A 14,842-nucleotide genomic window follows, 5' to 3' on the forward strand; every position below is an offset into this window, starting at 1 on the left:
CTCCAAATGATTTTGAGTTTTGTTCCACATTGTTCTCCCTCTCTATCAGGATCTCCTACATAGATCCCCTTTCCTTTACATTTCTTACTACATGGTCATTTATGAATCTTACTTTTGAATACTCCCATTTTATTCCTTCAACACACAGACAAAAGACAAAGATAGATTTTAATATAGTTTCCAGCTTTGAGAAAGAATTTATATAATGAGAATCTCCCAGAGAGTGAATTTGTGTGTGTGTGTGTGTGTTGTGAACATCAAGGATCCAATCACTGTCTTTGAAGAGGGGCATTTGATACACACACACACACACACACACATAAAGTGGTAAAATATATCTATAATGAAAGTTTGCCATTTTAACCGTCTTTAAGTGTATAATTTGGTGACTTTAATTATGTTCACCATGTTGTTTTACCATCTCCACTATCCATTTTCCAAAGTTTTTCATCTGTCCAAACAGAAACTCAGTACCTCTTTAGCTGTAATTCCTTGGGCATTTGAATTTGACCACAGAGTATAGGTGAGATTTCATTAGGCAGAGACAGGTAGGTTGCTGACATAGGAAAGACATGAGAAATGACAAGAGGCAGGGAAATTCAGGACAATTCCATGGACTCTTAAGTAGTTAGGATTGATTGGAGTATAGAGTGGGTAAAGGAATAGTAGTAAAACTGGAAACATATGTGATAACCAGGTCATGAAAGGCCTTAATTCCTGTTTAGGATTTTGGATTTTATTCTGGAGGCAAGGGGCAGCCACTGAATGTGTTAATACTATATTTTGCTGCCTAGGAACTCCAGTTCCTGAGAAAAAGAGGCCAGGTACAATGTAAGTGGCCTCATATTCTTCTGCAGTTGTTCTTCAGAGTGGGCTGGAAGTAGGGCTTGAAATTCTGAAAACTTTTAATAAAATCACTATCAAGTTAGCTGATCTACAAATGGTCCTACATTGCTGAGTTGGTCATTTTACAGAAGGTGCTGATTACCTAGCCACTTAAGGTCTAAGTTTGACTCACCTGTATGCGTGCTATTTGGATATGATGTGCCACCTTGTCTTTGGCCCTTATTAATTAAGTCTTTTGGTACATATACACCCAAACTGAAACTGGATCTCTAACATTCCATTTGGGAAGGTGACTCTGAAAAACTACTTAATATTCTTAATAGATGATCCAGATCAGAGATCAAGAAACTTAAAAATATGCAGTGGGCATCAAGTAGCCCTTCCCACATACTGGCAGGTGTGGGAAGAAAAGGTTTGGAAGACCCTGAACTTTCTCTCTCATTAGAGGAATGAGGTTGGCCTATGACATAATCTCTCAAAACCTGCTTCAGATTATGTTTGTTTTGCCATTAATCAAAGAGCAGGGAGGATAGAATCAAAAACTGTAATAATACCAAAACAGCTTACATCTGCCATTTTCTCTCTGACTGTGTGATCTTTCAGAGAAAATAAGTTAGTCAGAGAGAAAGTGATTGCTAAGTGATTGTTGGATTTATCCCAGAGTCTTCTCAAACAATGATGTTAATGATCTACAATTACCAGAAGTCATCTGTGACAGTTAAGGTTATGTGTCAACTTGGCTAGGCTATGGTTCTCAGTGCTTTGGCAGACATTATATAACAGTCTTCCATTTCAGTGATCTAATGTGAGCAGCCAATAAGTTCAAAGGGGAGTTTTCTTGGGAATATGGCCGTTATCCAATACATATGCATGTTCTGGCAAAGCTGGATCTCTCTCGATTCTACATCTGACTCATCATCCTCTGACCTCTGATTCTTGGAATGTGAGCCAGTAGCCTGCCAACTGCTCTGCAGATTATGAGATTCACCAGCTCCTGCAACCCCATGAGCCAGCACCCTTCTGCCTTACCTGTTGATTTTGGGTTCCTCATCCACTGCAACCACATGAGTCAGGAGAAACCTCCAGCCTGATGCCTGACCCACGGATTTGGGACTTTCCAGCCTCCACAACTGCATGAGTCATTCCCTTGAAATTTATATAAACTTCACTGGTTTTGCTCCTCTAGAGAACCTAGCCTAAGACATCACCTTTCCCCCTTTTTGGAAAGATAGGCAGGTCATTTCCTTCTTTTAATCCTTGGATGTTTAACGCTGTCCTATAGGATGATGTCAGAGATAAAGCTGGAGAGTCTTTAATAATGACTACTAGCTCTTAAAATATCTTAAAGTAAATGTAAAAAGATTTCATATGTAGATGTGTGTCTTTTAATCTTTTATTTTCATAGTTCCACTTTTTATGTTCTTATTGTCAGTTTTGGAATTATCAGGCATTTTCTCCATCACCTAATATGAGCTTCAGTGAGGAAGACCCTCCCACATAAACATGAACTAATAATCTCAGTGCCATCCAATCTCACCCAAATATACAGAATTATATAGATATAGCTTAATAAATCAAGATGCCTCACTCTATCCCACCTATGAATTCGAATTCCAGGATACCAACTCAAGCTAGAACAAAAATTATTGGTATACTTAAATGAGTCTCTGATTCGCTCTCTTAAACTGTCTGCCAAATATTGGGTGTGTGCTTATGCATATTTGTCTGGGGATAACTTTTCATCAGATTCTCAACACACAGCCCCTATTACTGTTATCATCCTAACATACCGGGGGGAATGGAGATGGTCAGAATGGATGCATCCTAACATTAACCCTAAGTACGATGAAGATGTGCTTACAAAAATCTTAGGCTCCTTCTTTACAAGTCCAGAAGTGTGATTCCAGGGCCCAAAACATGGTCTGTCTCTACTTCATTATCTTATCCCAAGTTATAGTGCCCCCAATTTTTCTTCCTAAGCATCAATCTATTTCCATAGAGATACTGCCTCAGAAACCCAAGGAGAGGTCACTATGAATTAGATTTGACTCAATGGCAGTTATTTACTTTTTTTTTTTGAAGTACCACTCATGTTGCCTTCTGTTTCTTCTTCAGAAACTATGTTCTTTTTCTTTAACTATTCCCTACACCAACTACTTACCTGTCACATCTGTCAGTTTCTTATAATGTGGTGGCTTGTGTGTTGCTGTGGTGGTGGAAAGCTACATCAGTCTCACTGCCGTCGAGTCATTTCCTACTCATAGTAACCCCTCTTTGGGTTTCCAAGGCAGTGTCTCTACAGAAGAAAGATTTCCCAAACTTCCTTCTAAGGAGTGGCTGGTGGGTTTGAACTGCCAGCTTTCTGGTTAGCAGTCAAATACGTTAGGCACTATGCCACCAGAGCTCCTATGCCAGTAGTATTTAAAATACCAGCAAGGTCACCCAAGGTGGACAGGTTTCAGCAGAGCTTCTAGACTAATACAAATTAGGAAGAAGGACCTGGAGAGCTACTTCTGAAAAAATTGGCCGGTGAAAACCTTATGATTAACAGTGGAATATTGTCTGATATAGTTAACACCTACAAGGTGTTCCAACACTAAGTTTGGAAGGCACTCAAAATAGAGTAAGAGAAGAGCTAAAGAAGAGCTTCCTCCTCAAAGCAGAGTCTACTTTAATGATGTGGATGGAGTAAAGCTCATGGGACCTTCATTTGCTGATGTGGCATGACTCAAAATGAGAAGAAACAGCTGGAAACATCTATTAGTAATAGGAATATAGAATGTATGAAGTGTGAATTGAAGAAAATTGGAAGTTGTCAAAAACAAAAAGAAACCCTTAAAGATCAATATCCCAGGCATTAGTGAGCTGAACTGGACTGGTTTTGGCTATATTGAACTGGCCAATCATATATTCTACTATGTCAGGAATGATAAATTGAAGAGAAATGGCATCACATTCATTGCCAAAATGAACATTTCAAGATCTATCCTGAAGTATAACACTGTCAGTGATAGGATAATATCCATACACCTACAAGGAAGACCAGTTAATAAGACTATTATTCAAATTTGCCCACCAACCACTAATGCCAAAGGTGAAGAAATTGAAGATTTTTACCATCTTCCACAGTCTGAAATTGATCAAACATGCAATCAAGATGCGGTGATAATTACTGGTAATTGGAATGCAAAAGTTGGCATCAAAGAAGGATCTATAGTTGGAAAATATGGCCTTGGTGATAGAAATGATGTGGGAAATTGTGTGATAGAATTTTGCAAAACCAATGATCTATTCGTTGGAAATACCTTTTTTCAACAACATAAAAGGTTATATACACATGGATCTTGCCATATGGAGTAGAAGGGAATCAAATCAACTATGTCTGTGGACAGAGATGATGTAGAAGCTCAATATTATCAGTCCAGGGGCCAACTATGGAACAGCTATCAATTTCTTATATGCAAGTTCAAGTTGAAGCTGCTGATAATTAAAACAAATTCATGAGAGCCAAAGTACAACCTGGGATATGCAGACAACACAATGCTACTTACTGAAAGTGAAGAGGACTTGAAGTACTTATGATGAAGATCAAAGAATACAGTCTTCAGTATAGATTACACCTCAACATAAAGAAAACAAAAATCCTCACAACTGGACTGATGTGTAACATCATCATAAAGAGAGAAAGTTTGCAAATTGTCAAGGATTTCATTGTACTTGGATCCACAATCAACACCCATCAAAGCAGCAGTCAAGAAATCAGAAAACATATTTCTTTGGGTATATCTGCTGCAAAAGACCTCTTTCAAGTGTTAAACAGCAAAGATGTCAGTTTGAGGACTAAAGTATGCTGGACCCAAGCCATGGTATTTTCAATCACTTCGTTGTTGTTGTTGTTATGTGTCGGACCCGACTCACAGCGACCCCTCCTTGGGTTTCTGAGGCAGTATCACTACGGAGGTAGATTGCCCCATCTTCCTTCTGAGGAGTGGCTGGTGGGTTTGAACCGCCAGCCTTCTGGTTAGCAGTCAATTGCCTTAGCCATTATGCTACGAGAGCTCCCAATCACCTCATATGCATGCAAAAACTGGATGAGAAATAAAGAAGAGCAAAGAAGAACTGATGCTTTTGAGTTATGGTGTTAGCGAAGAATACCATAGACTGCCAGAAGAACAAACAAATCCTCTACCTAGCCAGGATGCTCCTTAGAAGGGAGGATGGTGCAACTTCATCTCACATACTTTGGATATGTTATCAGGAGGGATATCCTGGAGAAAGACATCGTGCTTGGGAAGGAAGAGCATCTGAGAAAAAGAAGACCTTAAAGGAAGTGGATTGACACAGTGACTGCAACAATGGACTCAAACAGCAACAATTACGAAGATGGCACTGGACAGGATAGTGTTTCCTTTTGTTGTATATGGGGTCACTGTGAGTTGGAACTAACTCAATGATACCTAACAAAAGTGTTCCCTACACACATACACGCACACAAAATCCCCTTTTAATGTAGTCATTCTTTATTTATTCCTTGATTTCAATTTAGAAAGACTTTCTGCATTTTGATTCTGTTAGAATTGGCATTGGGCAGCGAGTAGGCCACCATCTGTCAGCAGAAACTTGTTCTTTTATTTTTATTTCCCCTAAGAAGCTTGGAAAAAATATAGATGCTTGGGTCCTAGCTCCAAAGATTTTGATTCAGTTGCTATGAGATTTGATTCAATTGGCCTTGGTGTTGATATATTGCCATATACAAATGTGTGTGTGTGTGTGTGTGTGTGTGTGTGTGTATGTATATATGTATGTATACACACATTTTAAATAAACTTAATTTTTTAGAGCTGCTTTAAGCTTACATAATATTGCTCAGAAAGAACAGAGTTCTAATATAGTTCATACTTCTCCCTCCTGTTTCTCCTATTCTTAACATTTGGCATTAATGTGGTACATTTGTTACAACTGATGAACCAATACTGATACATTATTATTAACTAAATACCACAGTTTATGTTAGAGTTAAATATTTTCTCTTGTACAGTCCTATGGATTTTGACAAATGCATGTCTCATATCCACCTAGGTTTTTCTTTTAAAGTTTCTTAGAAAATTCTAATGTGAAACCAGGATTGAAAGTCACTGGTCTAATCCAGCAGGAATTGGAAAGGCAGTTTTTTGGAGTGTTAGGGCCTTTCAAGGAGGCATTGGTGCTTCAGTGGTAGAATTCTCACCTTCTGTGTGGAAAGACAGATTTGGTTCCTGGCCAATACACTGCAACTGCAGCCACCATCTGTCTGTCAATGGTGGCTTGCATACCACTATGATACTGAACAGGTTTCAGTGGAGCTTCTAGACTAAGATGGACTAGGAAAGAAGACCCGATGATCTAGTTTCAAATATCAGCCAATGAAAACCTTACAGATCACATAGAACCAATTATGAGGATGATGGAGGACCAGGCAAATTTTTTTTCATTGTGTATGGGGTCACCATGAGTTGGGGGTCAAATTGATGGCAGCTAACAACAATAGGGCCATTCAAAGGACACTGTGGTAGCTGGCTGAGGTTTTGGCATCCCCACAAGGTAACCATTTTTTCTTCTCTCCCCAGATGGTGCTCCTGGCCAGGTGCGAGGGACACTGCAGTCAGGTGTCTCGCTCTGAGCCCTTGGTGTCCTTCAGTACTGTCCTCAAGCAACCCTTCCGCTCCTCCTGTCACTGCTGTCGGCCCCAGACCTCCAAGCTGAAGGCATTGCGGCTGCGCTGCTCGGGGGGCATGAGACTCACCGCCACCTACCGGTATATCCTCTCCTGTCACTGCGAGGAGTGCAGCTCCTGAAGCCCTGTGCCGGGTGATTCTGGATGTGACAACCTTCCCTGACCAAGGCATTTCAACCAGCCAGGGAGGGACTGACAAGAAGAGTTAAGGCACGAAAGATGCAGCAATTCCCACGGGATTCTGCATATTCTAGTAATAAAGACTAAATGCTTGTTGACACAGAGATACTTCAGGAACTTGTTTTTGGTTCCCATCTCCTTTCCCTGGTACAATTTCTTTGGGTTCCTTTTCAGATTTAGCCATTTCCCCCTTGTCTCTGATCGCTGTTTGGGTTTTCAACAATTCAACATTAATGCAAAAAAAATGGGTATTCATGAAAGAGTAGGTCTGGCCACCATTGTTTGGTGCTTTGTTTCACTTTGGAAAGCAAGAAAGCTCAAATCTTTCCAGAACGTCTTCTGCTGCTTTTTAAAAAATCTTGTCATTTTGGTCTAAAGTTGCCATTGCTGCTAAAATGTTACCAATTTCAAATCCCAGACACCAAGCATGTGGATGTGTTTAGCCAGGCTTACTCACAACTAGCTAACTGACATTAAAAATAACTAACAAATGGATTCTTTTATGTGATACTGGAACTCTGGACAGCTATAATTTTTATTTAGAATTGACTTTTGGGAAATAAAGGTGGCAAAAAGAATTTGTCACCTGAAAGCTCTCAGATAAATTGTGGTAAATTTTTTGTAACCAAGCAGACTTATAAAGACCTGCACAAACATAGATCCTGCACTGACTTTGAAAAAGGCATATATGTTCTAGTGGCATGGAGAACACGCTATACTCATGCATGCAAATTAGAAAACCGAGTATGAATCTATTTGTGGGTGTGCTATAGTTTCAGCCATGTTGCAGACATCATTCTCTGACATCCACTTGTCCATATGAAGCTCAGTGCCAAAATGGCAGGCTGCCTCATCTTCTGAACATTTGTCTCAAATGTATTTTCATCCTTGAGGTTCAAATTTTTGAGTTATTTCCGTATTTTTAAATAAAAAGAGAGTATCTTCAGAATTTTGATGCGTATTTTTTTCCTTGTCAATATCATACCATGATGTGGACTTTAAAATATATGTAGTTAGTGTTTGAGCATCCTTATTGTGTAGAAGGATGCAAGCCAAGAGAGAGATAGGATTCTAGAACGTGTGATGAAGGTATGTTTGAAATCAGTGTTCTAAGAGGTCACAGAGCTTATGAAGTTCAGCTATTAATCTCAGGATTTACCCTAACTAAGGAGCTCTGGTAGCATAGTGCCTAAGGCACTTGACTGCTAACCAGAATGCTGGCGGTTCAAATCCACCCGCCACTCCTCGGAAGGAAGGTTGGGCAATCTACTTCCGTAGTGATAGTGCTTCGGCAACCCAAGGAGGGTCCAACTCAACGGCACATAACAACAACAATGAACACAAAGTCTCAGGCATTCTGGTTTCCTTAGAAGTTATGGAATGAAATAGAGAAGTCATCTCTTTTTTAATGTTTTCACTTTGCTGAAAAGAAAATATGTATCCATAACAGAAGTCTAAAGAACCAGCAGGAGGACAAACAGGCCACATATATTCGTTTCTGTGCTGGTGACTATCCAGGGGCCAGACTCAATGCTTCTACTGAGAATAAGGAGGAAATATACTTCGGATGCTAGCATAGTACCATGTTTGTTTTAGGCATCTCAACACTAACCCAGACTTGGCAACTCAATTTCCAGGGCAACCGTGACACCATGCTGTTCTGCTTGACCAAAATGCCAGTGCTTCCTACTGTTAGTACAGCCAACCTGTGAATTACTTTTCCTGTAGAGATGAAGGCTTTGCATATTCTTTGGCCCAGTGTTCACACATTTTTTTTGAGAAAAGCCAGCAGGGTTAAATTTGTACTTGTAGCTTTGGAACAAAAGAAAACTAATGTTATTAAATTGTGACCTTGATCTTAACCTTCTTAGTGACAAAGCCAAGCAGTCTAGTAAATTAGAGGTTCTCCCCAATTTCAAATGGGAAGCAGTAATTTGGAACATTACATGAAGGGAAATTTTATCTTAAAGAGAATTAAATTTAATTCTGAAAGGTAAATGGTTATAATTCTTAATTGGTAATGAAAGTATTAACTGCTGGTCACATTCATGGCTTTTCCCTTATGTCATTAATCAAAAAGTGAAAATAATACTCTAGCCTTAAAATATCTTCTCCTGGCTTTAAAAACTCAATTTGCTTTCAGAGTCTATAACATGCCCCAAACCCCAGTCTTTATTTCCTTGCTACCAATTTATGACTGGAGGGGAAAATTAGATGACTCATGTCTTCCAAACTCTCTGGATGCCATAGAAAATATTCCCTTCAAATCTCATTATATGTTCTATTGTTAAAGCTTCTCCCATGGAAATGAACAGAATATGGTTTGGAACATTAGAGAATCATAGAACAGTAGCGTTGAGAGGGATGTTAGAAATCATCCCTCCTCTTCTCTTCCTAAACAGATGAGCAAGTGGACGCCTGCAGGAATTCAGAAACTTGCCTGAAGTCATACAGTGAAAGGAGCCTCCTCCTTTTAGAATCTTGGACCCTGAGAATGGAGAATGAGCTGTAAGAGTGTGGTGAGACAGGTTAAAGTTTAATGGGGCATACCAAGACTGAGAAAGAGGAAATAGAAGTTATATTTTCCCTAAAGACCAAAAATAGCTCTGGGAACTGGGAGGATTCAGACATTATTGGATATTAAGCTACTATGATATTTTTATTATATCTTTTAAAAATTAAACATATTTAGCCTTATTTTAATGTCTACCCCTAAGGACTAAGAGAGAAGCAAATGAAAACATTGATCAGTTAAAAACACTATTCCTGGAATTCCTAAGGAATGTTCACTTGTCTTTCCTATGTACTATGGGAGCTCTGGTGGCATAGTGCCTAAGGTATTTGACTGCTAACCAGAAAGCTAGTGGTTCAAACCCACTAGCCATTCGTTGGAAGGAAGACTGGGCAATCTACTTCCATAGTGATACCGCCTCGGAAACCCAAGGAGGGTTCACTATGAGTAGGATTCCACTCAACGGCAGTGAGAATGTACTATTCATGAGAAAAGAGAAAATAAAATAAATTATAATCTTAGTAACATACATGTTAGAAACCTGTATGATACCCCAGAATGTTAGTTGTTAAGTGATCTTACGCTCATCACTTATAAGCATTTAATTGTTGTTACTTGCTGTCATGTCTGCTCTAACTCATAATGACCACATGTACCAAAAAAAAAAAAAAAAAAAAAAATTACTGCTGTCAAGTAGTTTCCAACTCATAGCGACCCCTTCTTGGGTTTTCAAGGTGGTGTCTCTACGGAAGTAGATTGTGAAAACTTGCCTGATCCCATACCATCTTCATGATTGCTGACATGCCTGAATCCACTGTTCCCTTGCAAGATAGGGGGCTCATCTTCCAGCACTTTATCAGACAATATTTGTGACTCATAGGATTTTTATTGACTAATTTCTGAAGTAGATCACCAGGCCTTTCTTCCTAGTCTTAGTCTGGAAGCTCTACTGAAACCTGGCAACCATGGATAACCCTGCTAGTATTTTAAATACTGGTAGCATAGCTTCCAGCATCATGGCAACATGCAAGCCACCATAGCACAACAAACTGACAGACAGGTGGTGGAAGAATTTAATAATAATGGATGAATAATGCAGTGAAAGATAGAAGAGTTTATGGACTTAATTAATTTTCCTGAGAGCTCAGTTTCTCAGAACAACTTCTTAAGTTTTATTCATGTAAACTGAACTTTCCTCAGAAATTTGGAATGAAAGAAAGATCAGTACTTCTTGGTACTGAGGAAATAGTGGTTGATTTTCTTCTAAACTCAAGTGTTTGCTTATCTGCTCAACACATTATATTGTATTAGGTAGAACAGGCTGTGTACACATTATGAGTGGGGAACTGTACACTTTATTGAGACTTTGGAGGAATTATGGTATGAATTAACTTTTGGTTACTTCTTCTGACCCCACTGAAACATTCACACTTGAGCAAGTGAGCTGCCCAACATGTAAAATCAAATCCCTGGGGGCCAAAGGACTGAAAAGGCTTAGATCAGAAAAAGAAGCCACAACTTGCTGAGGGTGACTTCTTTATGACCCCAGTGGACAGACAGATCCTGGTGGACAAATAATTTCCTTTCAGAACCTGGATTAGTGGAGAGGCTTGGATTAGGAAAGAGAGGGTCTGTCCATAGATCTATCATTACACCACAGAGAAGTGCTTTGTTTAGTAATGCTTGGCACTCATCAACACACAAACAGGCACTCAAAAACTCCTTGCTGAAGGACATTTTACTAGAAAATACATTGCCTGCCAACAAATTATAGTACTTTGTTTTTCTTGAAGTCTTCATTATAGTACTTAACAAGCCAGAGAACTACTGTGGAGCAAATCTTCAATTGCGCATATGCAAGTTCAAGTTGAAGTAGAGGAAAATTAAAACAAATACACAAGAGCCAAAATACAGCCTTGAGTATATCCCACATTTATTTAGACACTATTTCAAGAACAGATTTGATGTATTGAACACTAATGACCAAAGACTAGACAAGTTATGGGATGACATTAAGGACATTATACATGAAGAAAGCAAAAGGTCATTCAAAAGACAAGAAAGAAAAAAAAAAAGACAAAAACGGGATGTCAAAAGAGACTCTGAAACTTGCTCTTGAATATAGTGTAGATAAAGAGAATGCAAAAAATGATGAAGTGAAAGAACTGAACAGATTTCAAAATGTGACCTGACAAGACAAATAATTGTAAAGAAATACACAAAGACCTGGAGTTAGAAAACCAAAAGGGAAGAACAGCCTTGGCTTTTCTCAAGCTGAAAAAAACTGAACAAAAAATTAAAGCCTCAAGTTGTAATATTGAAGGATTCTAGGGGCAAAATATTGAACAAAGCAGGAAGCATCAAAAGAAGATACAAAGAATACACAGAATCATTGCATCAAATAGAATTGGTTGATGTTCAACCATTTCGGGAGGTAGTATATGATCCAGAACTGATGATATTGAAGGAAGAAGTCCAAACTGCATTGAAAGCACTGGTGAAAAACAAGACTCCAGGAATCGATAGAGTACCAATTGAGAGGTTTCAACAAAAGGATACAACTGAGATGTTTCAACAAATGGAAGCACTTATGTGTGTGTCTATGTCAAGAAATTTGAAAGACAGCTACCTGGCCAATCAACTGGAAGGGAAGTATATTTGTACCCATTCCAAAGAAAGGTAATCCAACAAAATGTGGACATTGTTGAACCATATCATTAATATCATGCACAAATAAAATTTCTCTGAAGATAATTCCAAAAGGGTTGCAGCAATACATTGAAAAAGAACTGCCAGAAATTCAAGCCAGATTCAGAAGAGAATATGGAATGAGGGTTATCATTGCTGATGTCAGATGGATCTTGGCTGAAAGCAAAGAACACCAGAAAGACATTTACCTGTGTTTTATTGACTATGCAAAGGACCGTGTGGATCATAACAAATTATAGATAACATTATGAAGAATCGGAATTCCAGAACACTTAATTGTGCTCATGTGGAACCTGTACGTGGACCAAAAGTCAGTCATTCAAATAGAACAGGTGGGTACAGTGTGGTTTAAAATAAGGCAAAGTGTGCATCAGAGTTGTATTCCTTCACCAAACTTATTCAATCTGTATGGTGAATAAATAATCTGAGAAGCTGGACTATATGAAGAAGAATGTGACATCAGGTTTGGAAGAAGACTAATTAAAACCTGAGATATGCAGATGACACAACCTTGCTTCCTGAAAGTGAAGAGGACTTGAAGCACTTACTGATGAAGATCAAAGACTACAACCTTCAGTATGGATGGACCAATAAGCAATATCATGATAAACGGAGAAAAGACTGAAGTTGTGAAGGATTTAATTTTATTTGGATCCACAATCAATGGTCATGGAAACAGCAGTGAATAAATCAAACAATGTATTGCACTGGGAAAATCTGCTCCAAATGACTTCTTTGAAGTGTTAAAGAGCAAAGATGCCACTTTGAGGAATAATGTGCACCTGACCCAAGGTGTGGTATTTTCATTTACCTCATCTGCATGTGAGAACTGGACAATGAATAAGGAAAACTGATGAAAAATTGATACCTTTGGTGTTGGCAAAGAATATCGACTATACCATGGACTGCTAGAAGAATGAACAAATCTCTCTTGGAAGAAGTACAGATGGAATGCTCCTTAGAAGTGAGGATGACGAGGCTTCATCTCATGTACTTTGGTCATGTTATAAAAAAGGACCATGACTCATCTGTCAGTTTGTCATACTATGATGCTTTGTGTGCTTTTGTCATGCTGGAAGTTGCCCCACCAGTATTTCAAATACGGCTAGAATGCCCCTTAGCAGAGAGGATGGCAAGCCTTTGTCTCACATACTTTGGACGTGTAATCAAGAGGGACCAGTCCCTGGAGAAGATTGGTAGTAAAGCAGATGGTCAGCAAAAAGGAGAGATCCCCATGAGGTGCATTAACACAGTGGTTGGAAAAATGGGCTCAAACATAGCAATGATTGTGAGGATGGCACTGGACTGGGCAGTGTTCATTCTGTTATACATGAGGTTGGTATGAGTTGGAACTGATTTGCTGGTATCAAAAAACAACACAACATCAGGAGGTACCAGTCTCTGGAGAAGGACATCATGCTTGGGAAAGTAGAAGGTGACAAAGAAGACCTTCAAAGACATGGATTTACACAGTGTCTGCAACAATGGGCTCAAATATAGCAATGATTGTATTGTGAGAATGATGCAGGACCAAATAGTGTTTAGTTCTGTTCTACAAAACTGATTTCTATGATTCAGAACTGACCAACCTGCTCCTAACAATACACGAATTAAATGTCCTGATATATTCTACTACATATTTGTAAGCACATACATCTTTTACTTGATTATCGATGCAATTTTACATTTCCATTAATTAAGGGCATTTTGTGCCCTCAAGTATTTTTGCATCTTCACATGGGTAACACAGAATATTTTAAAATTGGTAACTATGGATTCCCTGGGTGGTGGAAACTGTTGATGCACTCAACTGCCAACCACAATTTGGCAGTTTGAATCCACCTAAAAGAGACTTACAAGAAAGTCCTGGTGATCTCTTTCCAAAACACCAGCCACTGAAAATCCCGTGGAGCACAGTTCTTCTCTGATACACACAAGGTCACCATGAATTGGAGTCAGGGTGATGATAACTGTTTAGTAAACATGGAGATGCACCAACCAAGTCATGCTGTCATTCCTTCAGGGACTGACTCAGCTGCAGTGAGCTGCCTTGCCCAAGACTATACTCTTCCCAGGGAAGCTCATATCAATGATTGATGGAGGCAGGAGTATAAAGGCCTGGTTATTTGGCTTGAAGAAGGACAACTAATGGGCAACACTTAACTCCAGAGCTCTGCATAGATTGACTGAGGTTTGTCAGTCCTGAACCACAGCTGCTTCTCTTTCTGCCCAATCCTTCTTCCCTTTCCTTCTAGAAGTGCTTATCCCTAACAAACATCATGTCCCACAAACTCCAAATCAGAACCAAACCTGCAACTGTGACTTTTATTTTGTTAGTTTATTTTGGCCTGTGAAAGGAAATCAGTGCATTATTTTTGCATCTAACTGGCCTAGTCTCATTACAGCCCATAATATTTAAGGATTCAAATTAATGTTTCTGCTTCTTTTAAATACATAATTTAAGAAATATTGCTAGATAGGTAAGAGACAAGTTTTATTTTTATTATTATTATTGTGCTTTAGGTGCAAATTTGCAGAGCAGACTTTGTTTCACATTCAACATTTCTTGTACATTTGGTTTCACTCCCCAGTTACCATCCCCAACCCTAACTACTCTCCTCCTCTCCTTTCCCAGTAACTCCCCCTCATCCCTATGCCCTTCTTAGTTATGCACTTTTGTGTGTCCTGCATTTCCTCCATGTGAATGTTGCCCCTCTGGTGCCCCATGGCTGATTGCTCCAAGGGATGTATCTCCATAGAGTATGTGGGTGCATCACCCTGGGTTGAGTGGTCTGCCTGTACATCTTACTTACTATTGGGTTGAGAGCCGGCCCCTGGGAGTTTTATTCCAGGCCCAAAATGTATCCCAGGGCCACAGTGTT

At 39.2% G+C, this 14,842-nt stretch overlaps 1 protein-coding gene across 1 annotated transcript in view; it reads left to right on the forward strand.

Annotated features, from left to right (window-relative positions):
- Window positions 1–6,680, forward strand: part of LOC103209707 (norrin cystine knot growth factor NDP) — a 20,227-nt gene extending 13,547 nt beyond the window's left edge. The window contains exon 2 of the mRNA XM_007955607.2: window positions 6,453–6,680. Coding sequence (XP_007953798.1) covers window positions 6,453–6,680 — 228 coding nt within the window. The remainder of the gene's footprint in view (window positions 1–6,452) is intronic.
- The last annotated feature ends 8,162 nt before the right edge of the window (window positions 6,681–14,842 follow it).

Source organism: Orycteropus afer, unplaced genomic scaffold (genome assembly GCF_000298275.1).
Source record: "Orycteropus afer afer isolate SDZICR_OR568_19922 unplaced genomic scaffold, OryAfe1.0 scaffold00517, whole genome shotgun sequence".
NCBI lineage: Eukaryota > Metazoa > Chordata > Mammalia > Tubulidentata > Orycteropodidae > Orycteropus > Orycteropus afer.